Genomic DNA, 26,497 nt, shown 5'->3' with positions numbered 1-26,497 from the left:
AACATACAAAATGAGCTCAAAGTCACGAAGAGCACAGTGACAAAGAGGCAGGAGTAGCTATCTTCTGTCAAGAGAAAAAGAGAGGCTGGGTGGTGGCTGAGTTTACCAGGCATGCCCACAAAGACCATCCTCAAAACTGGATGTTGTGGTATGTGCCTGTTATCTAAGTTCTGGGAGAGGTAGAGATAAGAGGATTCCTGAGGCAGTGGGTCAGGCAGGCTCACAACTGAGAACTCTAGGTCACAGTGACAAAGTCTGTGTCAGAAAACAGATAGCTGCTCAAGGATGACACCCAAGGGAACAGACGGACGGACACACACACACACACACACACACACACACACACACACACACACACACACACACACACACTTCAAAAAAAAAGGAAAAAACAATGGCTGACAATTTTCTAGGACTCCTGGAAGACACAAACCCTCTGAGCAATAAACCTAATAAACGAATACTTCAAGCAGGTACAATAAAACTATGGAGGATACGATGTCTTAAAAGAGGTAAAGATAGGTTACCTAGAAAGGAATAGCAGAAATTCTCAGCATCCGCCCCGGAGTCAGGCTATGAATTTATAGTTACTAAAACTGCAGTTCCACATTAAAGGCAGCATGAAGCTATGTCTAGGCAAACCATACAACCTGAAAATTCAATTGAATAAAAACCACAGTAGGAACCAAAACCGTTGTCATAGCAGCAGACACCTTTCCTTTCTAACACTGTCCATCTACCAAGCTTCCTTACTTAAACAGTTAATTGAAAGAAGAAGCCTATAATTTGAAGGCAGGTAAATCTTTTGCCCCATAATCATTGTCAAGTATATACTATGCACATGCCAATTTCATGATAAGCCTTTTAAACTCCAATTGAGGAAAGGTGGGCTCTCAGAACATGAGACAGCTTTTTTTTTTTTTTTAAAAGATGCTTGGGCAGATTTTGTACAGTGTAGATACAGAATAATTTGTATTTATTTATGTGGTAAGAAACAGGAAGGGCTCCTTGGCCCATAGCAGTGGGATGCACTACAGTTTGTGGCTGAAGCTCTAAGTCCAGGTATAACCTTAGAATTCCACTGCAAACAGGCAGGCAGAAAGGCAGAGAGGCCAGGGAAAGAAAGTGAGCTCTGTAGCTCTTGGCACTGAGGCCCGTAGACACCTGATATGGGTGGAGATCCAGGCATGTCAATTACTTGCTGGTTCATGCAGCCTGGGACGCTATAATATTATCATTTCCTGAGAAAGCTGCATGGAACCAATTTCACATACACAATGGAAACTCGACGTGCCCTTTGTAAGAGAGGTTAATACAATAAATCACATCGAAATCGTAGGTGGAAAGAGCCAGAATAAAAATTATGTTTGATTGGTGCCTGTACGTGTGGAAGCCGGAGGTGGTGTTGAATGTCTTGCTCCATCACTTTATACATTATCCTTGGAGCCAGGCCTCTCACAGTACCTCAAGTTCACTGTTTTGGCTAGACTGGCTGGCTGGCCTGCCCTTGGAATCTGTCAGTCTCTGCCTCACTAGTGTTAGGAGACACACATTGCCACACCTAGCTTTTCTATTGGTGCTGGTCACCTACAGAAAACTCAGGGTAACACGCTTATACTGCAAGCAGTTTCCTCTCCAAGCACTCTCTCTCTATAGATACATTATTTAACTGTTACTTGTTAGTAGTATGGGTGTGAGTGCAGGCATGCACAGGCCACTCTATGCCTGTGGGGGACAGAGGACAACCCTTGGAAGTCATGTGTTCTGCTGAGCCATTTCACACTACCACCCCAGGTCTTTTTTTCTTCTAGTTACATATTTCTTTCCTCTTCCTCCTCCTCCTCCTCCTCCTCCTCCTCCTCCTCCTCCTCCTCCTCCTCCTCCTCCTCCCTCCCTCTCCCTCTGTGTGTGTGTGTGTGTGTGTGTGTGTGTGTGTGTGTGTGAATTCTCAGGACATCAAGTACACTAAATCATTCCTACCTGTGTCCCTAAAATTATAAAGTATTAAATTTTTCTTCCTTCCAAGTTTCAAATTTTGATAGCACATGTTTAAAGAGGATATAATCAGAAAAAGGGTTTTATATATTAAGCACCCAGTCTCATCTACTTCCCCACCCCCCTTTACATTTGTGTTTACTATATATAAACACACACACACACACACACACACACACACACACACACACACACACACACACACAACTATAGTGAGGCGTCTTTCTTATTGGTAGATATTCCTCAACTCAATTAAGTCTCAAAGACTACCCAAGAGTGACCTCCTGTGGCAAGACAAAGCTTTGCTTGGAAAGATTTGGCCCCAAAGCTTTCTCTAAAACAGTCTTGATAGTCTAGATAAACAGATATTTTATCTAGTGCAATATGACTTTGCATTAAGCAAAGAAACCGACAATATGCTATCATGAACTCTATGTAACACGCACTACTTGCCAGGATGCTCCAGTGGGACTGTCAGTGGAAAAATTCGCCCACTGCAAAATAAAACCATTACAAGGAAGTATAGCAGACAAGGCAAAGAGCAAAGAGGTGACATAAATTCCTATATGTGCCGTGGATCCCTAAAGAGCCTGGAGTTCCTACATGAGGGTGTTCTGAAGAGTTTTAAACAAAAGGACATTTTAAACTTGGTCACCCACTCTCTCTCTCTCTCTCTCTCTCTCTCTCTCTCTCTCTCTCTCACACACACACACACACACACACACACACACACACACACACACACACACAGAACTATTACACACCTATAAAAACAACCAAGTAATCCTCAATAGAGGTAACACTATCCCTTGAAATGGTTTCTTGCACTAAATAGAACAGAAGAGCATTAAGACCCAGCATTTGTGTGTTTTCTGTCCAAGAACACAATGCACCTAGCCAATCCACAGGTAAAAGTCTCCAGATAAGACAACGACAGTTTGGCTCATAGGAAAAACCATCGCGCTAGAAAGGATTGCCTGATCACAGGAAGATATACCACAGGCCTGATGCCACGCCCTCCAAACCATAGTAGGCTGTACCTCCAAATCACAAGGCAAAATAAATCCCACTCCCTTGAAAAATAATCAAGAAAATATGTTACGTAACTGTGAAGTTCTTGGTAAAATATAGCAAGTGTGCTTTAAAAAAAACCTCCATGGAGAAGTGTGTACAGCATCTATGTTATCTTTCACTGGTGTGACCAAACACCTGACAAAGAACAGCTCAAAGAGAAGAGGTTTAACTTTGGCTCGTGATTTGAGGAAATAAAGCCCGTCAGGGTAGGAAATGGCTGGTAGTAGGCAGCTTCTTTGTGGCAGGAGCAGGTGGCTCCTATATGCCACATCTTAGAGGAACAGGAAGCAGAGAACACGATCTGGGCTATAAACTACAACCCCACCACGACCTTCTTCTTCTAGTAATACTGTACTTCCCAGGCTCTAAAACCCCCGACACAGCTGTGGCCCAAGTGTGCAGGCAAAGGAGGCTGGGAGAAACGTTCTACATTCAAGTCATGGTAGCATATTAGCATGTCTATGAAGCCAGGGGATGCATGTTTGAACACTATCCTAACACTGGAAAGAGCAACAGTGCTTAATGAAGCTGAGTTACCTTTTTTATTACTATCTTTCAATTTGTTTTAATTTTTTATTACCCTCTGTGTGTGTGTGTGTGTGTGTGTGTGTGTGTGTGTGTGTGTGTGTGTACATGCCAAAGCACATGTGTGGCAGTCAGAATAAATTGTAGAAATAAGTTTTCTCCTATGAGGCTCTCAGGTATCAAACTCAGGTTGTCAGGGCTGGATGCAGGGACCTTTTTAGTTCCTGGGCCATCTCACTAGCCTCTACTTTAATATTTTTGCTGAAAGCATGAATGATATCTTTGGCTGTATATAGAGACAGTTGGGATAGGAAAAGGAAAAGGGCCAAAAGAACTCTATGGAATCTATTATTCTTTCGACTTACTCTAGCCAAAGTTCTATTTTCTTTTTTCTTTATGCCAGACAAAAAGGTCATTCACTGTATGATAAACTGATATGAACACATCTCTTATGTGCCTTCCCATAGAAGTACACTGGAGTAGCCAATCGGATCAGGGAACATGGGTGACAATTGCTTAGAGGTGTGTGGTTTTTCCACTTGGTGTGAGGAAAATGTCCTGGAGGTGGTTAACAGTGACAGTTGCAGTATATCTGAAAATATACTGCAATCCCCCTACTGGTGTTATTATAACCCAAGTTAACTAACACTCCCGGATCCATTGGCCTAAGGGAGATTTGATAGATGTGAATGCATAGCAACTGGAAAGTTGATAAGGAAGAAATCCAGGAGAAGTGACTCTGCAAAGTCACTCACATTATTATTAAAAAAAAAAAAAATTCCATAGGAAACCCTCAATGTGTTTCTCAAGGTCACATGTGCGTCTCATGTTCTGGGCTAGATACTGACTATTGCTCCCAATCCCATCCCTGCCTAGCTGAGGGCTTGGGAACCTAACGGCTACTGTCTTTCACGTGAGTCTCCTTTCTGTGCAGAGGCACTTTTGGCGCTGTCAGAGAGCCCCTCTCCAGTTATCTGCCCTCTTTCCTTCTCCTCTTCTATGCTGGGAACCAGTGGCTATTGGACAGCAGTTAAGAGCACAATGAATGTGCTCTTCTGAGAACCAGAAGCCCATAATGCATTGGACATCGGGACTACTCTATGGGTCACTCTAAGTTTTTTTTTTTTTTAAGACTTATTCATTTATTATATATGAGTACACTGTAGCTGTCTTCAGACGCACCAGCAGAGGCCATCAGATCCCATTACAGATGGTTGTGAGCCACCATGTGGTTGCTGGGAATTGAACTCAGGACCTGTGGAAGAGTAGTCGGGTGCTCTTAACCGCTGAGCCATCTCTCCAGCCCTCTAAGTGTTTTTTTTTAAGTGTGATTCTAGGACTGCAGGTAGATGAAGATATCAACAAGTTGGGAGAAGCTACGTGAGAATGAGAGAGTGCGCATGCGTGCATGGGTATGTACTCAAATGTGTCTGTGTAGTGCTAGAGAAGAAATCAAGGGCTGTGGGCATGACTACCAATGTTCCTCCATGGAGCCACACCCAAAATCCCTGCCCTTTTGAGTCATTCTGAAGCTTGATTGCCATTCTTGACCCTGGACTCAAATGACTGACTGACGTTTATAAACCTCTTCGCTTTAGCTGGTGGGTAGAGATCTCTCTTGCCGTTGTCTTTCTTGTGGTGGCCCCTACCAGGGCAATGCAACTCCACTCCACCAGGTTTTGTCTTTCTAGAGAGCAGCTGGCAAGTACGACATGGTTCAGGGTCTTAAGCAGGATCAGCATCAACTTCTTATTCTTGTTGCCTCCTCAACACCAAGACCCTGCATGGCTCAGGCACTGCTTGAAGCTCCCCATAGAGCTGACTGACAGTGCCACTTCCTTAGGCCGTCACTGTGGCAGCATGCTCAGATTTTCTTTAAACGTGTTCATTTGGCAGTCATTCTACCTCTCCTAAGTACTGCCTGGCTGTGCCTTGATATCTATATACAATAAGTCCAGGTCCTCGGGGCTGGCTGGCTTTGGATGATCAGACTGACAGGTCACATTGTACAGTGACTGCTCCCCTACCAACTCAAACTGTGGAAGTCTTTCTCCATAGTGGTACTACGGCCTCGGACTAATTTTGTGTTGATTTTCTTAGTCTAGGGAGTCCTGATATTTACCTGCCTGTGGCACAAACTTGTGGCTGGATGTCTCATGGGTGACTACCTTTTCCCTCAGCCAATGGCCCTGCTTATTAGATAGGGGTCTAACTTTTAGCATCCTGCTTTAGGGAGGCCCTTGAATAGGTGGGGCAGGCCGAGCTGCCAGCTCTTCCCCACCTCACCCACATCCCCCAGACCACCAGAGTACAGTCCAGCCCCATTTGTAATGAAGGAAGACTTTAACCCCCCCTTCTTGTTGTTCCACATACATTTTTGAAAAACTGGGCTCTATTCTGCCTACTCCAGTCAAGTGTTTGTGGTTAGAAGGACTAACTCAATCAATGGTGTTAATTAAAATTCTTATTATATAGAATGCATGGGTGTGTTTGTTTTATTTTCATGAATGATGTGAAATGCCGAGGGTGATGGTCTTCTGTCCTGGAGGCAAAGACTGAGACCTATGCAGTTGCTTATTTGCAAAATAAAATGTTATATAAATAAAAAGCAAACTTCCTGGTGGGCAGGGATATAGATTAATGATACAGCACTTGTTTAGCATCTGAGCCATTGAGTACTATCCCCAGCAAAACACAGACAGACAGACAGACAGACACACACACACACACAGCACACTTTCTACAAAGGTTTTCAGTGTGCCTTGGTGTTGTGTACATGTATGTACACACATATGTGGAGGATCCAGGTTAATGTCAGGAATGTGCCTTGATTGCTTTTACCTTATTTATTGAAGCATCGTCTCTTAACTAAATTCTGCGCTAGTCAGATAGCTCAGGCAATTTCCTCATTCCTGCATTTCAAGGCTAAAATCACAGACAGATCCTTAAAGCGTACTCAGCTTTGATATAAATTCTTCAGACCTAACTCCAGCCCTCAAGCTTGTGGGGCAAACTATTTTCCCCAGTGAACAAGGCATTCTTTCTCACTTAAGATATAGAGGAATACAGAAATCAGGAACGTAATAGGTAAAGAGAGAAATGTGCATGGTGTCACTTGTATGGTACCTTTTGGCTCCTCCAGCATCTGGAGAAACAATAATACAGTTTCTCCATTCAGTGATGTTCTCTCGAATCCACTGAAGAACTGCAGGTTCTGCATATAAATTATCCACAGGAATATCAAAGAAGCCCTAAGGAGGAAAAAATCAATGTCACTTAGTTTACTGATTGAATGTGATATTTATTAGAGTACATGATTGGCGGGGTCAACGGTTCAGCACAGTGGAAAACCTCAGGAATGCAGGGCCCGTCACATGCCTAAGGGACCATGATGAGAGATGTATTTGTCCCACACTCATTGAGAAAATGCTGCTTCTTCAATAACACCTTTTCAGACTAATCTGCATTAAGCTTGCTTGTATCTCATTTTTTTTTTTTGAGATGTGGATCTTCTGGCAGTCAGGGAACTTGAACTTAACCCTTGTACTATCTCAATCACGTGTTCCTTCCTTTGTAGGTTGGTATAATACACAAGAGGGCCTAGCCAATGTGAACATTGGCTACTGTGGCCTGGGGCTTCTCAGTGATGACCTATACACCTGTCTGAAGCTTAGACTGGAGACAAGATGAGAAAAGAGACATGACTAGTCACCAGAAAGTTCTGTCGCCAAGTTCTCCTAGAGAAACCCATATTCGCAACCTCCCAAGTAGGATACTGTTTGCAGCCACTGCACAGCAGCATCCATAAGGAAAGGAACTTAGCTTAATTGGATGTAGATTTAAAAAAAATAATTGCTCTCTTTCAATTAATATTTGAATTATTGATCCAAAAGATCCCTTTCTACAACAGTCTCCCCGTGGGTAATTGGAACGGAATTAAATCTTAACAATAATGATGTCTCAAGACATCTTTCAGTCCAGTCCATTTTCTAGGCATGCTCTGACATTTTTTATGTGGTGGTTCAGTGCACAGAGAGAAAGAACAGCACTGCAGGCCAAACCGGAAGAGAGTTGGGTTCTGCTGTTGTTGTTTTAGCACTTAGCACAAATGGAATACTTCACATTCATTTTATATCACAAGTAGGCACAGGGGAATGTGGCCTGTCTTTGTGACAAAAGCTATAAAGAAGTTAAAAATGGGTACTGCAGGACTAGAGAGATGGCTCGGTGAGAGAATGTCTAGAATACTTGCTGTACAAGCAGGATATCCTGCACGTTACATATCCCTAGTGTTGGGGAAGCTGAGGCACGCAGATCCTTGGAGCTCATTAGTCAGCCAACGTACCTGAATTGATGAGCTCCAGGTTCAGTGAGAGACCGTGTCATCAAAACTTAAGATGTGGAGTGACTGAGGAAGACACACAATGTACACAAACACACACTACACATTACTGTGCTAACTAATTTTCAGTAGTTTACATGGAAGAACAAGGCATATAAGAAAGCATTTCTGCTCCTCTGTAATGAATTGGAGGCAAGCTGTGTTAGGAATGGTGGCATTCACAGGAAAGACAGACAGCCACCAGAGTAGCTGCGAGACACAAAATCTTTCCAATTAGTTAAGAGAGAGTTAGGACCTAACTGTGGGCAGGAATACAATGCTCGTACCTGGATCTGAGAGGCATGCAGGTCCATGGTAATGATGTGATCAGCCCCAGCAACTGACAGCATATTGGCCACAAGTTTAGCAGAAATTGGAGCACGACTCTGAAAAATAGAAGCAAGGATTTAATGTCAGAAAAAGATGGAACCTGTTAGATTCCTCTCACAATGATTGTCATGAGGAAACCAAATCATAGATGGAACCAATAAGGAAAATTACAAGTTGTAACAACAAAAGATACATTTGATACATTGGATTTGGTTACTAAATATATACTATTAGTTGGCAGTGCTTGTTGGTTTCTGAACCTGGTCTCCTATAGCCCAGGCTGACCTTAACTCCTGATCCTCCTTCCTCTGACTCCTGAGTGTCAAGATTATAGGTGCCACCATGTTCAGTTTCTGTGGTATTAAGACTGGAATCCAGGAATTCCTGTATCCAGACAAGCATTCTACTGACTAAACTCCATCTCCAGCCTTACTTCCTACTGTGCAACCGTGCACCTGACACTACATACAGAATACAACTATCAAAGGGATAAAGTCAACCTATTTAGATTTGGTGTCACAATTCTATAATCCAAAAACTAAGGAAACATGAAAAGGTTCAACAAGATGGTTTAAGAAATCATTTTTAAGGCAAGGCCAGCCAAAGCTGGCAGAAGAGTTTGCTAGAAGGAAACAGTGACATACATAAAATCTCCTAGGACAAAACACCATCAAACAGTTCATCCAAGGCCCCAAAGATGCTTAGCTATGGAAGAATTACCATGCCTTGACAGAAGAAAGCTAACACGGCTACAAATTCAACAAAAAGCTAAATGAAAGAATGAGCACTTATAGGTAACTGTGAAGTCAACATTCAGAGAACCTAGTTCCTTGTCCCTTCTGTCATATGCCTTTTCTAAAGTTACCTAACTTCTTTATAGATACAGTTTCCACGTCATAAATCACAGGCAAAGAAAAAGTCCGCATCAAAGTCACCAAAGAGATTGCACAGATATTATTAGGCATCATCCAGACATGTGTGGGAGGAGATTAGTATTGAGAACATTGTGTTCTTATATGCAAGCCACAAAAAGAAGATCCAATCTTAAAGATATATCAAAATGTTAATATTGAATACTGTCTTTATTTCCTTTCAAACACGATTATATTGTTTAAAAGATGAATACATATCGCCTTATAATAAAAATTATACATATTTTACATTATAAATACAATCAATTAATATCAATAGTATAGTTAGTGTTATTAACATAAATAACATTCATTTATATATTAATTTTACATTAATTATACACACATAAATAATCATAGGAGACATTCGTAACATCACTAGCAGATTGTCTAAAAGTGACACTATAGGCAAGTATTCTTTTTTGTTTTATTGTTGTTGTTTTGAGACAAGGTCTCTCTATGTCACCCTAGCTTTACTGGAGCTCACTATGTAGACCAGGCTGGCCCTGAACAAAAATATACCTGGTACTGCCTCCAGAGAGCTGAAGTTAAAGGCATGAAAAACCATGCCTAGCGGGAAGTAGTTTTTCTTTAAGATATATATATATATCTTAAAATATATGTATTTTTAATTTTAGGTGTATGAATTTTTTTGAATGTATGTATGTACATATGCTGTACATGCAGTGCCCTGAGAGGCCAGAAGAGGGTGTTGTATCCCTTGGAATTAGAGTTCCAGATGCTTGTGAACCACCATATGGGTGTTAGGAACTGAACCCAGTCCTCTGTAACCTCAGCCTGTACTCTTTATCCTTGAGCCATTTTTCCATCCTCTCTTTTTCTTATTTTTAAAGGGAGGGGAGGTTTGATCTTTTATACTTACTAGACATCATAACTTATGCTTTCATCTTTATTGAACTCTCCTGTGTGGTGTTTCATGTTGCCTTTGGAAAAGAATCAAAGTGTTTTCAGCTTTAATATCCAAGTACTCTAGTCAATCTGCTTGTAGCTAACTCCAAATTGCTCTCCCTTGCTTCTGACACAGCACCCTTCCCTGTATAGTAGATCGTTTACTTTCTCTAGAGAACACCATTGCCTTGTCTCACACATTCAGCTGCTCCAATCTCACACATTCTCTACTATACCCATGTGTCTGATCTTTTAAAGTCTGGTTCAAATATCACAATAATAAGTACCTCTAAGAACTCCAGAAATAATCCCTTTCTTGTACGGTACCAATGTTTGGTGACCAAGAACTTGTGACTAGATAGTCCAAGGACCTAAGGTAAAACCAAATACTGGTCTAAAAAAAACCATAGGGATAAAATGACTCCTAATGATGCTCTGCCAGCATCATAGATCAGTGCCTTGCCCAGCCATCATCAGAGAAGCTTCCTCCTGCAGCAGATGGGAGCAAATACAGAGACACAGCCAGACATTACGCAGAAAGGGAGAGACCTGGAACATTCAGCTCTCAATGGGATATTAAATTCCTTCCTTCAGAGCTCAGGGAACCAGATGGAAAAGCCAGAGGGGAGAACACCAAAAGAACGAGGTCCTCTAAATAAACTGAGCAAAGATCTTGCCAACTCACAGAGACAGAAGCAGCAAGCAGGGGGCCAACAGGTGTCCGCACCAGGTCCTCGCATTATATTTTATGGCTTTCCAATGGAAGTTATGAAAGAAAGGATTTAATTTGGGGAATTGCTGTCACTTTCACAGGGTAAGTCCATGACCACATTGGCAAGGAGCATGGCAATAGGCAGACAGGTACGGTGCTAGAGCAGTACTGACAGTTTATAGCTCATCCATAACCAGACAGAAGTAGAAAGACAGGGCCTGGCCTAACATGGGCTTTTAAAACCTCAAAGTCGACCCCCCAGTGATAAACCATTATACTTCGTCCAACAAGGCCACATATCTAATCTTTCCTAAAGAGTCCCATCAACTTCAGAACAAGCATCCAAACATATGTGCCTAGAGGGCCACTCTCATTCAAAGCGCCACAAGCCTATAGAGAGAACAATCAGTGTGGCATTTAAAACAGGTAAAGCACTTGTCTTGAAAGCATAAACAGCTGAGTGCAAGCCCAGAGTGCACATCAAAATGCTGTGGTGTGGTGACAAACACTTATCATCCCTGTGCTGGGAAAGTGGGGACAGGCTTGGTGCTCACAGGCTGTCTACCTGGCATGTTTCAGGCCAGTGAGAAATCTCAGCAAAGCAAAACCAAAACGAACCCACAAAGGGTATACAGAACCAGATACCAGAAAAGTGATGTGGGAGTTGATGCACTTACTCATGCACATGGAGATGTGCGGGACTTACACACACAGACACGTGTTCCCCCAAACATACAAACACATACACAGATTACAAGATTAAAGGGGGTTGTGTCAATTACTTTATCATTAAAATATCAACATGACCTTACACGTGATTCTGAAAAAAGAAAAAAAAATTCAAGGTCACAGCCCCTCTTCTCTCTCTCAGAAGTAATTATTCCCTGCCTGGCTCATGACCCACTGTTCTCTCTGGGGCAGAGAAGTAACAATTGCTGAATGTCTACTACAGGAGCCAGCAATGGTCACTTGGTGGACTAGACTTGCCTGATGCCTAGTTGGGAGCTAGGAATGGTCTCTACACTTAAGGAAAACATTGGAGAACAGACAAAAATAAGATTTTTGTAGCATGTGAAGGTGACATAAAACCCATACTTCAGGCTGGAGAGATGGTTCAGCAGTTAAGAGCACTGGCTGCTCTTTCAGAGGTCCTGAGTTCAATTCCCAGTGACCACATGGTGGCTCACAACCTTCTGTAATGGGATCTGATGCCCTCTTCTGGTGTCTGAAGACAGTGACAGTGTGCTCACAAACGTAAAATAAATGAAAATCTTTAAAAATATTTTTTTAAAAAAACCCCATACTTCCGTGTGCACAAATGAAGCGCCAGTGGGACACAGTCACACCTATTTCTTTGCGTATTTGGCTATGGCAGTCTCTACACTAAAATGATAGAGGTTGAACTATCACAACCATTCAATTGTGACAAAGCCACCAATGTTCGGTGCTTTTCAGAAAGCTCGTCCACTTTTGTATGATAGGCTAGGAGCTTCAACTCTACTAGCTAAGATGGTCTTTAGTCTACAGGTAAGGAAACTGAAGGTACAGAGCTTAAGTAACTTTTAGAAAGGGCAAACCAGGTGAAACATGGTATTGGAATTCAAAGTTGAGCCTACTTCATTGCAAAGCTCCAACTCCGGGGTTTACATCATGCCTTTGACAATTACTATGACATCACTGTCAGTTTCCTGTGTGAATATTCCATTGTGTTCAGTGGTCATTCATGCAACTGTTTCTTTCCTGTGAGAAGCTGTGCTTGAATTTGTACCTTACAAATCAAAGCTAAATAAACCTTTCAGTATTTATAGTGTAAATGGTAAAACAAAACAAAACAAAACAAAACAAAATAAAAACAAAACACATGAAACAAGTTTGGAAAATGTTTTAAGGCCCTGAGATTTTTCTGGGCTCTTTCCCGCTGGTACTTCTTGGTAGAGGCAATTACGCAGAATTTCACTGTGCTATTAGTGGCCATGGGCAATACAGTTGCAAAGGAAGAGAGAGAGGAACAATAGGCAGCAGCCTGGGAGGGCTGCCCAGAGCTCCTCTGGTCGCCAGCAAGAATATTCTGTCTACGCTAAATGTAGCACATAGCTTTCTATGACATTCAAACAGCACCTGGCTTTCTGCCTCTTTAAGTGAAGCAGACAAAAAAATTTAAAAAAAATAAGAAAAGGAAATTAGGAAGTACTTTCCTCCATCTCAAATCATGGTTGGTATTCTCACAGTCCCCAGACACCGGGAAATGGTAACAGTAGACTAAGAAATGAAGCACACTACAAGGGTCTGGTCATTTCTTGTTTCTCTTACTAAAGTCTCAACACCCACCCAGCAGTTTCCCAGCATCAAGCTAAGAGGCATGGTTGAAGGGAAGACGTCAATTTTCAGAACTTTACAGAAAGCAAATGGTACACACTGAATGGCAGATGCACAGATTCAATTGGATGTGAGAATGAAATCGTAATTGTTTCCTTTCTATAATTTGAATCATACTGACTACCCAGATCCATTAGAAGTCATGGTTGAAAGGACTCGGCAGGTGAGAGTGCTTGCTATGCAAGTCTGACGTAGACCTAGGTAGAGGGAGAAAACTGACTCCACAAAGTTTCCTTCTGACCACAGTGTGCCATGGGATGTATATGTACCTGTACACACACACACACACACACACACACACACACACACACACACACACACAGAGAGAGAGAGAGAGAGAGAGACAGAGACAGAGAGAGAGACAGAGACAGAGACAGGACAGAGGGACAGAGAGAGAGAGGAGAATTAAAATAAGATTAAAAATAAAGGAAGCCATGGCTCCAGAACAATCCGTGGGTCCTGACTTCCTCTAAGGCCACTTTAGGTTACAGACCTGTACAAGACTTGCTGAGAACAGCGTGAACAGGGGACACTTGTTTCCTGGCACAGTCAGACTTTGACTTCCTTTTTATCACTAGAGTTTCCTGTTGGAAGTGATCAATGATTGGAAACCAGCACTGTGTCGAAGCTTAACCAAGCCTGACAATGCTCACCATATCCATCAACAATTCCATTTAATACCCATCGGTGGAGATGGAATGTTGGAACCTGATTTGGCAATTTTGGACTCCAGAGTTCTGTGAGAATGCACGGCTGCTGTCTTTAAGCCATTCTGTTTGCAGTAGCCATTTGTTGCAGGGATTCTAAGAAACAAAACACTCCTACGGTTGCTCCTTGTCTCTAACAGTAAGTGGCAGTTTCCTGAGCTGTACATATTGTCTCTTGAATGTCATTCTATCCTTGCTATTTGATGATAGTCTTATCTTGTGCACTAGCAGCTAAGTTTGGAAAGGCATGGGACACATGTTCAAAATGGTCCTAAAAGGAAAACATATCTAAATGTTTAATAATGGGGAAATTGGTGGATAGCTGGCCACAGTGCCGTTCTGAAAAACAATTAAAGCCACTGGGGGTGGGAGAGGGGTAGGGTTAAGATGATTTAGTTGGTAAAGGCACTTGCAATGAAACCTGATGACCTGTGTTTAATCCCTGGTGGAGGAGAGAAACAATGCCGACAAGTTGTCCTGACCTTCAAATGCATACACACAAACACACCTCACATACCACCAAATATAATATATAACAAATTTACTGGTGTTTTGAGAACAGCTGGGATGGTGCTTGCAATCAGGGGACAAGAGACCAAAAGACCAAAACATTCCCTGCAGTGCAAGTGATGGGTGGCAGACAGAGCTAGTTCTCTGTCATAAATTTGGAATGAAAGAGAAGTTAGCAAATACGACTTTAGAAAAGGTTACCATGTATCAGTATGTCGACAATCACCACCAAATGTGTCTCAATACTTGTATTCCTTAAAGAAGACTCTGGAGTGTGAACCTACGCCCCGCAAGTGGACAGGACCCTTGTAAGGACAAAATTTACTGAAGAAGTCATAAGGTAGTATTATCCCTGAGGCAAACACAAAATACAAAGGGCATGAACTGGATTCAAATTAATCATGCTGGCAATGTATCAAACTCCTTGCCCGTCAGTTCAATTTCTGTTGCTATGATAAAACACCCTGACACAGACAACATAAGGGGAAAGGGTTTAATTGACTCACAATTCTAGGATACAGTCCATCATCGTGGGAAAGTGGAGGGGCCAGGGACTTCACGCAGCTAGACACATTCATAGTCAAGAACAGAGAGAATGAATGCATGTGTACTGATAATCAGTTCACTTTCTTTTCCTTCAGCTCGGGACCCAAGCCAAAGGAATGGTGCCACCTGTATTCACACTGGCTCCTCCCCATGAATTAATGTAACCAAGACAATCCCTGAAAACATGCCCACGGAGAAACCTCACCTAGACAATTCCTCATAGCTTTCTTTTCTCAGCTGACTCTAGGTTGTGTCAAGTTGACAAAGAAAATGAAAATTAACCATTTCAGTGAGCAATTTCCCACAAGAGTAGGTTATAATAAAAAGGATGAAGCTGGTCTATCCCCACTCGGTTGTCCCTTGCTCACCCATATCCCTTCTACATGTGGCTAGTTCCTCCTGCTATATCGTGAACAGCAGCCAGGATGCCAAAGTCCAGTTGTTTGGATCTCCCAGCCTCACTAAACAAACCCCTTCATTTTATAAGTCACTCAGCATAGATCCTTTACTTACAGTAACACAAAACTGACTATAAAAATAATGCAAAGTGAGGCTTGTGGACCAAACCTAGCCTGCCACATTGGTAGATACTATTAATGAGTTATGAATTTCTTTTGCATGTTTAAATGGTTCAGGGGAAATGAAAATAATATTTCAGGCATATAGAAATAGAAATTCACAAGTATCTATAAATATACTTTAATTTTAATTTGGATAAGCTTGGCCCTAAAGCCAATGATACATCCTTATAAGGATAGAAGTGGAGACATAGAACTGGAGGAAAAGCCACGACATAGAGGACACAGGCTGTAGCCAGAATGAAGGAATTGCCTGAAGGCCCCAGTTGCTGGGCAAGGCAGGATGACCCTCCTCTAGGGAGGGTCTTCGAGAGGAAACTATCAAATTATGGTGGATTGAATGGAGACATCCAAAAATATATGTCTCTATCCTGACCCTCAGAATCTATTTATGCCTCTTGGAAGTAGCATCATTACATACGTAATTATCGAAGGATCACGAGATGAGATCATCCCGAATGAGGATGACTTTCAATTCAGTGACAGTATCACACATATAGAGAAGTGTCTTGAAGACAAAGACTGAAACACTGAGGCCACTGACCAAGAGAAGCCTGAATACCTGGGGAGGTGGAAGAGGCAGGAAGGATTCTCCCTTACAGCAAGCATGGCACTGACACACCATGGCATCAGACATCTGGTCTGTGAACTAACGAATAATTTCCTGCTCTGTAAATGTGCCCAGCTCATGGTAATTTGTGATGGTGCCCCTAAGCAACCTTATCTAATGTGTCAAAGAGGCTAAGAACAATTTTTTTCAGCTTCTCCTGGAAGCTTAGAGCCTCCATTAATGGGAATTTTGCTAAAATAATATCAATGCTCCTTATAAGGCTAAAAACAGATAGAGTATTAATTTTAATTAAACTTTGGGGGAAGGCACTGTCAATTTACATACAGTTAGAAGCAACGATGCAGATGCCCTATGGCCCCTTTACCCAATCTTACAATGGAAACCACTTGTAAGAACACAATATTGCAACTGGAGCCCTCACAATGATCCAAGGCAGTGAAGTAATTCTCTTCACTTGTACTCATTGAGGTGTGTGTGTGTGTGTGTGTGTGTGTGTGTAACTCTATCCACCACCTTGACTGCCTTTGAAAACATACATTGTCTGTGTTGATATATATGACGGGTTCAGTGACAAATCTGAAATAGACAAAGCGAGGGCACATATTTACATGGTCATTGAAGAGGAAAGCGGTTGCTTCTGGATAGTCTACTTGAAGGCAATAGGTGAGAAACTACGGTAAGCACAGTGGGTTTCTAGGACAGGACACACCTAGCCTACCTTGTCCTTTTTATCTTGCCGGGCGTAGGGGAAGCAGGGTATCACAGCTGTTACCCTGGATGAGGATGCAATCTTGCACGCGTTGATCATGATGAGTAGCTCCATCAGGTTGTCATTAATTTCCCCACAGCCGCTCTGGATGATATAGACATCTTCCCCTCTCACACTTTCACCAATCTCGACACTACAAAAGAACAATGCCAGCCGTCTTAATATTTTTTTGCCTGTTGCTATGTAAAGTACTCTAAGAAAAGTGACTTATTTTATTTTGCCTCACAGTTCAAGGTAGATTCCATCATGGCTAGGAACTCAAGATGGAGGGGCCTTGAAGCCGCTGACCACACTTCAGTCTTAATTGGAAAGCAGAGTGATAGATGCATGCTACTTCTCAGCCCTCTTTCCCACTTACAGAGTTCAGGGCCCAGACAGAAAACAGTGCTATATACTTGGGTGGGCCTTTCTATCTCAGTTAACACAATCAAGATAGCCCCACCACCCTCAAAAGCTGGCTCAGAGGCCCATTTTCGCAGGTGATCCCAGATTCTGTCATGTTGACAATTAGCAATTAGCCATCACAGCATTGGTTAGTATTAGTCTCTGAGACTCCCTGAGACCAACCCCAGCTTCAGCAATCCAGCAGCAGGTCTAATCATGGGACTCTGCAGTCATAATCCTGATGGTGACTAATGAGATGGCATGGGCACCAAACAACATCAACAAAGGAAAAGTATATGGGTAATACAGGTGTGACCTTCAAGCATTCTTCCCCAGGGGGTGTTACAGAAGTCCAGCTCAAAGTGTCCAGCAATGAGCTGTGACAACTGCGAAGTGTTGTCTTCTACTAAGGAAGCATTACAGACTGGAAGCTGGTCATGTATTCACCCACCATCTAGTGCATTTCAAAATGCTAGCTTCGCACCAGGCAGGCGGGAGCTCAGTGTAAGTCACATTGTTTACTAGCTGTTAATAGTTCACACACAACGAGCCATTCTTAGGAAAGAATGGTGTGGGATCCTTGTAAGAGCCAAGAGCTGACCTTTCAAGGAGTCAATCTAAGTTCCAGGCCTTCTCTGATAATTCTTGATGGCAATTTTTCTATTATTAAAGTTAAGACTGGATATTTTCTTAAAAATTCAAATCACGGGAGCTAGACAGGTGGCTCATTTGGTAATGTGAGTACCAAAACAAACATAGAGCAGCTCAGTTTGGCTCCCCAAAATCAACATTTAAAAAACGCCAGCGGCAATGGCATGCACATCCATGACCCCAGCATTGGGGGAGCGGAGACAGCAGATCTTTAGAGCTCACTGGCAGCTGAATGAATGAACTCCGGTTCAGTGAGAGTCCCTGTCTCAAAAAGGAAAGATGGAGGAAGATGGCCTTTACATGTATAGGACTACAGAAATATGTACATATCATGCATGCACACCACACACACACACACACACACACACACACACACACACACACACACACACACACACAATCAAATCGTGACTAAAGTTTGGTAGTTGAGTCTATAATCCCAGTATGCAAGAGGCTGGGAGAAGAGTATTCCTTTGAGTTCCAGGCCAGCATAGTCTACAGAGTAAGAACTAGTCTATATCTCTGTCTCTCTGTCTGTCTCCGTCTCTCTGACATGCATGCAGAGAGGGGGGGGGCACACTTATTCTGTTAAGCTTGTAACAGTTAAACAGCCTGGAGACAACCAATTTCAATCTTTGATGGCTTTTTCAATAGAGATTTATTTTCAACTCTCTAGCTAACATTTAAGGCTCGGATCTTAATTTTTCATGAGGCATCAAGTATCGACTTCTCACTATGGAAGATGAGGATTTAACACCTCTTCCTCTCTTCCCCATCACGCAGATGAACACTTCGCACCTCACCATCGTGTCAATACCCATCAGTATTTAAGCTAAAGACTGACGGCTCCATTTGGATTCTGGAAATGATGATCAGAGCTGAGCCACGGGGTGAGCTAGATCAACATTCGTATTTTTCTTTCATGCATGAGTGTATGTGTGTGTGTGAGTGTGTGTGTGTGTGTGTGTGTGTGTGTGTCTTTTACCTTAGCCTTTCCTCTGCTGAATTTTCTATTTACTACACATTCAGATTCCACTCTACACAGCCCATTCAGTTTCAAGCTCTTAGTGTCAGTCTTCAAGTCCATCTCTACATCCTCCCCCAGTTGGATGACACGAATGGCCCAGTTGCCAGAGAAACTCTCTCTACCTCTTTGCTGCACACCATTTTTTGTTTCTGTATTTTTTTTTTTGGTGTGGTATACTTCCTTGCTTTCCTTGTTATCCTGTAGCTTCTGGAGAAAAGAATCAGTTGTAGCCAAAGCTTTGTAAACCACATGTCTAAAAGTTCCTGAGGTACTCAGCATGAGCAGAGTCAGCACATCCATGTTATCTGGCTGCCACACAGAGAAGGAAACCATCATGCATTCTGGTACATCCTTCATGGGGTATCACAGCACAAAGAGTCAGATCAGCTATGATGGAACTCTTGTTTTAAAATGGCAATCCTGATCCAATAGTTGGAGCAATTTGATATATTTGAGACACTATAAATGTCATGCAAATTTTGATTCTGTGTAACTTCTTTTTTTAAAAAAAAGTTGAACCTGTTCATATTCTTTTTAAAAGCGGTTTACTTATTTTATCTATGTGAGTACACTGTAGCTGTCTTCAGACACACCGGAAGAGGGCATTGGATCCATTACAGATGGTTGTGAGCCACTGTGTGGTAGCTGGGAATTGAACTCAGGACCTCTGGAAAAGCAGCCAGTGCTCTTAACTACTGAACCATCTCTCCAGGCCGGTGTAATTTCTTAGAGTGAAATACAATGAGAAAACCGGGGTTGTGCACATAGCTCAATAGTAGAGTATTTGCATAAACACATATGAAACCCTGGGATTCCATCCCCTGTACTGAAAAAATAAAATGAATACAGAAAATTTCACTCTGCCCACCAAAATAAAGCCACTTAAAATACACCATAAGAATCTGGTGTGGTGGGCTGGAGAGATGACTGAGCAGTTAAGAGCACTGACTGCTCTTCCAGAGGTCCTGAGTTCAATTCCCAGCAACCACATGGTGGCTCTGGCAACCGTCTCTAATGAGACCCGATGCCCTCTTCTGGTGTGTCTGAAGACAGCAACAGTGTACTACTCATATGCATAAAATAAATAATTCTTTAAAAAGAATCTGGTGTGGTGGCACACATTTATAGTCAAAGCCAGGATGACTTTGGATGCCTCTTCTTCCTGCCTCCATGCCACGCTCTGAAAACTAGTTTCGGTATTTGCTCACACTCCTGCAAAGGGATCTCTCCTAAGGATGCTACAGTACACAGGAAAACAAAAACCTGAAATGCATCTCCTTATTGTGAGTGCTAAAGAGTGAACACAATTCCTGGGCTAATTAGGTGGCTTAGTAGACAAAAGCAGATGCTCCCCAAGCCTAAACAACCTATGTTCAGTCCCTGGAACCCATAGAAAGCTGGATGTAGTGGCATGAATCTGTAACCCTACCACTCCTGTGGAGAGGTGGGAGGCTTGGACAGGAGAAACATCTGGCTTGGGGGCCAGAGAGCATGGAGGATACAGCATGGCAGAAACAAGAACCATCTTTCTTCAAGTGCAAGAAGAGAACTGGCTCCTCAGAGTTCTTCTCTGGCATCTACATAGGTGCACACATTCATGTGCACATACATGCACACAAATCATTTGAAATTTAACAAAATTCCATCATGCATAGGGCTGACTTAAGTTGGGGAGCCAGTATTAATAGGTCAGGGGCTGACAAAATACAGTGCTCGGCCTGTTTTTGTACACCCCCCCCCAAACACACACATAATGGTTGGTACTCCCAGCAAACAATACCCTCCAAAGACATTTATGTCCCATTCCTTTGAATTGCTTAGATTATATAGCAAAAGAGATGTTTATACCCAAATGAAGCGTGTGAATCAGGTGAATTTAAAACAGAAAAGTCACTAGAACTATTTACATTTAACCTCATGTGATCATAGCTAGCCTTCAATGTGGAAGAGGAAGACTAGAAGAGTAGAAAGAGATGTGATGACTAAAAGCAGTCAGAGAGATCCTCTACTGATGAAGGTCCCGAGATCCCAGAGCTGTGGGTGCCCATAAAGCTGAAATGGGGGGGGCTGGGACTATAAGCTTAGTTGGTAGAATGTTTGCCCAGTATATATGAAGCTTGAGCCCCACCAGTAGGTCAAATCAGGTATGGTGACACACATCTGTGATTTTAATATTTGGGAGGTGGAGACAGAAGAATCAGAAGTTCAAGGTCATCATCAACCACATTGAGAGTTCAGGACTAGCCTGGGCTTCATAACACTGTAAGAGAAAAGAAAACAACAACAAAAAAAGCATGAGAATAGAGTTTCCCTTGAAGCTTCAGGAGGGAAGCAGCAATAACGGAGACATGTGGCACACAATGCCTAAAATATTTATGATCTAGCTCTTTACACAAAGTTTCCCAAGTCTTGGTCTTATGACTGTTTATCCCAAGATCACATTCTTTGGCCTGCCTTTCCTCACTAAGGAACTGCAATCCTCCTAGGACTAGTAGTCCAGGGGAGCACAGGAAACACCATGGTAACAATTCTTCCAAAGCCAGTTCTGCTTCTACTTACAAAGACCTCCATACTCCAATCTGTAGGGGAGGTTTCCAATGGGTTGTGTGCTTCAGTCCAAGGACAAGAGACCCCCAGAAAGGAGGCTGAAGCATATGACGGACTCAATGCTTAACGACTACAATTATCACACTTTTTTCTACTGTGGATCAGGATCTCGGTCCGGCCACCAGAATCTAGATGCTTTCCCTAGACCTAAGAGGGCATTGTGTTTAGCCAAAACAATGTTATAGACGTGATGATGTGCCAACTTCTAAGTTCAAGCCTTAACAAACTGCTACTTAACTACTTCCTGTCTGTTACAACTCTCCCTCTTGTAACATACCTTCTATGCTAGAAGGGAACACAAGCAGCCCTGTGGAGTGATTCTTAGTCAAAACATCCTGGCCAAAGCTCGCCAGACTTATCAGCTATGTGGGTGAGCTATCTTCAAAAATTAATCTCAAGGCCCCAGTATCCACCCAAGCTGCCCCCACCCCGGAGATAGAAACAAGCCTTTCTTGCTCTGATCTGCACAAACTTCAGGTCTGGGAGCCAAATAAACATTGGTTGCTTTAAGGCCCTGAGTTCTTGGTGATTTGTTAAATGCTAGTAACCTGCACATTGGGTCCCATGAAGCAGTTAAAGGACCCCAATAGCAGAGTAAAATACAAGAAACCCGGGATCCCAACATGAACACCATCCTCCAAACCATGTAGCATTTGCTGGGGTTGGGAGAGAAGCGGGAATGCACTTCTCCCTGTACAATGGAAATAACACACAGATGAAAAGGTAAAAGCAGAAGAGTGCCTGTCTGATAAAGTAGCATTTAAGAAAACTAGGAACTGATGTGTCTGCCGAGGGCCAGGGCGTAGCATTCAGACTTCTGTTCCTCACTGAGCAAGAGGCTCTGAAGAAAGAGTACCTTATATAAATTGATTCTACTTTCTTTTTCTGTTGTCCTTTGTTTTCTGGTCTCTACAGCCAAACACGAACACCCAATTTGAGGACTGTGGGAAAAAAACCCCAAAAACAACCACCTCCTCTGTGCAGTTCCTGAGAAAAGCTAACCTTTTAAATTTTCTGTAAGATAGAACATAAAATGTAGCAAAGTGTAGTAGCATGGTGTCCTGGCACATGGATTCTGTGATCCCAACATGGGAAGTGAGGGCAGGAGGGTCATGAAGCCAAGGGAAATCTTAGTGACGCAGTGAACTCCACACCAACCTAGACCTCATGAGAACTTGACTCAAAGAAAGGGAAAGCAAATCCACAACTAGAACAAACAACAAACCAAGACTTCAACCCATTCAACAGGAGAGACAGAAAGTGGAGCTGGGGGGGGGGGTCTTTGATATCTTAGGATTTCTAATGATCAACTTCTGTGAAAAGATAACCCAAACTGAAGATAAGACTTCTTTCTACTTAAAGTAAATGTACGAACAATCACACCGAAACATCTGAGTGAGTTTCACCTATCAGCTGATACAGGACTTGTAGAAATCCATTAGTCATCCAGGCACAGATCAACTAGATTAGCCATGCCTTACAAGCAAAGAATTGTGCTACACTGAGATTACAAGGAAGGGTTGCTTCACTTACTCAAAACCCACTCCAGCCAGAAATATCTCCCTTACTTACATGACAACACCTTCTAAACAAAGAGACTTACTAATTCTACTTGTTTCCCCAGAGCTGCTGAAACTTGGACTAGGACTAACAAAATCTTGCAATGTTCAAACATAGCTCCATCCTTCTCCGAAGTCCTAGAGAACCCTCCATAGATCTAACTCTACAAAGGGCATTGCGGATGAGGCTCAGTGGTTGGGTCTTCTTGCCTAGTATGCACAAGGACCTGGAATCCATCCTCTGTACTAGAAAAAAAAAAAAAAGCGCAATGGAACGTTGAAAAAAAAAAAAAACAAGCATGCTCTCCTATGTAGCTGAAACCCCACTGTGTAGCCAAAGATGCTCTTGAATTCCTGCTTTTCTGGCTTCTTCCACCCAAGGGCTGAGACTGTAGTGTACGCTAGCACATCCTGCTTTGATGTGGCACAGGAGATCAAATCCAGGGCTTCATGCAAACTCCTGCAAGCAACTCTACCAACTGAGCTAGAGTCCCCCACCCCAAAGTGGCATTCGATTTAGTGCTATTGTTGTTTGAAATTATGAAAATCAAATTTTCACTGTTCTTAATTTAATTTCATACTTCATTTCATTGCTGTTGTCTTGTTGATGACTCCAGGATGGTTTGGATTCTTTCTTTTCTTTTTTTTCTCCCATTAATTTATTTTGGGGTGGGGGCTTGGAGGAGGGAGAACTTCAATCGCGATCTAAAGTGAGTAAGTAAGAGAAATGGCAGTTCTTTTAGCCTGAATTGTCCACAGTGTTTCTTCTATTATCACCCAAGCTGTGTAAATGGAGCTTAATACCTAGAAAAGGTCATACAGGATTCACATAACCTCTAGAAAAATCATCTTTGCCATCAATATTAACCTGTTAGCTGGGTCTGGTAACACACACCCCTACACCCCTGTAATTCTAATACTTGGGAGGTAGAGGCAGGGGTACTCCTGTGCGTCTGAAGGCTGCCTGGGCTACATGGTGAGTTCAACAACAGCCTATATACACAACAAAATTCTGTCCCAGAAAACGAAAACCAAACCAAAATCAAACGACAAAAGGGAGAGACAAATGCCCTTAACTTCATAAACAAATTCTTGATTCAATCTGCAAGATTTTTTGCTTTCTTCTCGAAATCTCAGTTTTAGTTTTGAGATTTTTGTCTACAATTCATTTCTAGTTTATTTCTGTAATTACAGAGAATGGTCCGCATTTTTTTTTCCTCTGTAAAACTTGCTGAATGAATTCGAACGCTACTAAATGTAGAACGGTTATCTGTCACTGTGCACCCTATAGTTGGTTAACTGTGCTAAATAGAAATAGGTAAAAAGAAACTGGCTTTGGGCAAGTGGGACAAGGAGTCCAACCCCGGAGGAGGGCTTCCGCCCGCCTGGTGGCCCCGAATACTGGTGACTACCACTTGCTAATGTGAGAAATGGGTGGAATTTTTGCCAAACTATGGTCTTGTTGCTGTGCGCAGCTATGCTCCATAAACACAAAGAAGCTACTAGTTCGCGATAATAATTGCGGCAAAGTTTAAAGGAAGGGCAGGAGCGCTCAACACGTGCGTCTCCGCTTTCCCACGCTCTGCCTAACTCCCGCACAAACCCACCCTTCTGGATAAGGCAGCGTTTAATTAGCTGGCTGCTCTAGAGTCACCTGAGCAGCTAGCAGTACTCTGATCGCCAGCGGCTGGAAGTGGGCATTCGAAAGTTCCCCCGGGTAAACCCAGTGCCCAGGACTGAAGAGCCTTTTCAACCACGCAGGAGTCTGGGGTTCAGCCAGGCAGACTTGGAAACTGGGGCGGGCGGATCCACCAATATCTCCCCGCCCCCACCATTCCCGGCACCGATGTGATGCCCACACACTGCCCACTCTCTCAGACGCTCTGTAACTGCCCCGATATTGCCCTTCCGAACAGAGCCCAGGCTCGGCGGTGTAAAAGAGGGGCCTGGGGTGCCCAAGGGTCCACAGGTCGCCGAAGTGAGGGACAACAGCCGGAGGACGCGCGCAGAGACTCTAGGGTGACCGGGTTGGGGGTGGGGGGGTCCCTTTGCTGAACTTCTTTCTCCCTGGGCGCAGCCGCGCTGGCTCTGCAGCAGCTTGTTGCCGTCCCGCCCCGGAAGGGAGAGCACGACGCCCGCGGAGCTGGCCTGGGCACGCTTCGGCCCCTGCCTTAGCCCCAGTGAAGCTCCCACCTGGTCTCCTGGTTGCTAAACTTCTTGGTGACCACCTTGCCCAGCTCCAGGCCCAGGCGATCGGCCACGCGCTGCGACAGGTCCTGGTGAGAGCTGCCGCTGAAGAGCACGATGTTGGGCATGGTGACTCACGGGGACTGAAGCGCGCCAGAGAAGGAGAAAGCGACCGCGACGCAGACTGCTGCTACGGTGGCTGCTGCAGTGGCGGCTGCTGCGGCTGCTGCTGCTGCTGCTGCTGCTGCTGCGGTGGCCGCCGCTGCTGGTGAAGCGGGAAAACGCGGCAGCAAGATCTAGGGAAGGGGCGGGCTAGGGGAGGAGCCAGAGGGAGGAGGAGCAGCCCAAGAGTCGCTGGAGGGTGCTGGGCCGCTGCTTCTGCCCACGCAGGCTGGGCAGCAGTGTTTGAAGCTCTGGGTGGTCCCGAAGCACCCAGGTACAGTTGCTCGGTACAGGAGCTCAATGCTCCACACTGGACTTCCTGACTCGCTTTTAAGCGTGGATCAAGCAACCAGATAAAGTGGGCACAGGGAACCACTGAGGGAAGGGACCATGTGGTGCCTCACAGCCTAAAGCTGCCTGTCAACCCGGAAGCTCAGAACCCAGAGGTGATACCTGGGCTTCAAGTATACGCTGTGTCTACGTAGCCCAGACCCACACAGCGGCCTGTATTTGCACACGAGAGTGAAGCATGTTTGCATTTGAAGTGATGACATATACTGCTTTTGAAATGGACTAAGGGTTTTCTCACCAATGAGAAGTCTCTTATTTAATTTAGATGTGTATTTTTTAAAATGAACTCGAATATTTTGGTTTCCTTTTTTTTTTTTTCAACAAAAGCTGAAATTTCGGGGTTTTTTTTTTTTTTTCCTTTTTATATAAATGCCTACATAATTTCTTGTCTTTTGCCTCTTGGTCCACGAAGTCTGAAAATGTTACCGTCTAGCTGGCTAAGTGTGTGTTGCTTTTTATAGGAGCCATTGATGAAAGCCACCATTTGAACCCTAAGCTCAGGTGCAAGAAGAAAACCTGTTTTCAGGACATCAGTTGACTCTTTCTAATTGGCTCTGAGTCCTCATTTTTATGTAGATAGGCTGGCTCTCAGGCTCCCTTCACAACTTCCTGTCCCTTGGATTCTCTAGAGCCAGACTACCCCAGGAGTCCTCTGCTTTCCCTGCCCCCAATCCC

At 43.4% G+C, this 26,497-nt stretch overlaps 1 protein-coding gene and 1 pseudogene across 1 annotated transcript in view; both read right to left on the bottom strand.

Moving 5' to 3' along the window:
* Window positions 1–25,753, bottom strand: part of Prps2 (phosphoribosyl pyrophosphate synthetase 2) — a 35,836-nt gene extending 10,083 nt beyond the window's left edge. Inside the window, exons 1-4 of the mRNA XM_032889995.1 lie at window positions 25,316–25,753; window positions 16,844–17,027; window positions 8,263–8,361; window positions 6,721–6,845 (exon numbers count right to left, since the gene is read on the bottom strand). Of these exons, the coding sequence (XP_032745886.1) occupies window positions 6,721–6,845; window positions 8,263–8,361; window positions 16,844–17,027; window positions 25,316–25,437 (530 nt within the window). The 5' untranslated portion in view covers window positions 25,438–25,753. The remainder of the gene's footprint in view (window positions 1–6,720; window positions 6,846–8,262; window positions 8,362–16,843; window positions 17,028–25,315) is intronic.
* On the bottom strand, window positions 7,314–7,431 carry LOC116889465 (annotated as a pseudogene).
* Window positions 25,754–26,497: the final 744 nt, after the last annotated feature.

The sequence above is a fragment of the Rattus rattus genome, chromosome X (genome assembly GCF_011064425.1).
Source record: "Rattus rattus isolate New Zealand chromosome X, Rrattus_CSIRO_v1, whole genome shotgun sequence".
NCBI classification, from domain to species: Eukaryota; Metazoa; Chordata; class Mammalia; order Rodentia; family Muridae; genus Rattus; species Rattus rattus.
Note: the sequence above shows the minus strand (reverse complement) of the source record. Positions and strands in the feature narration are given on the sequence as shown.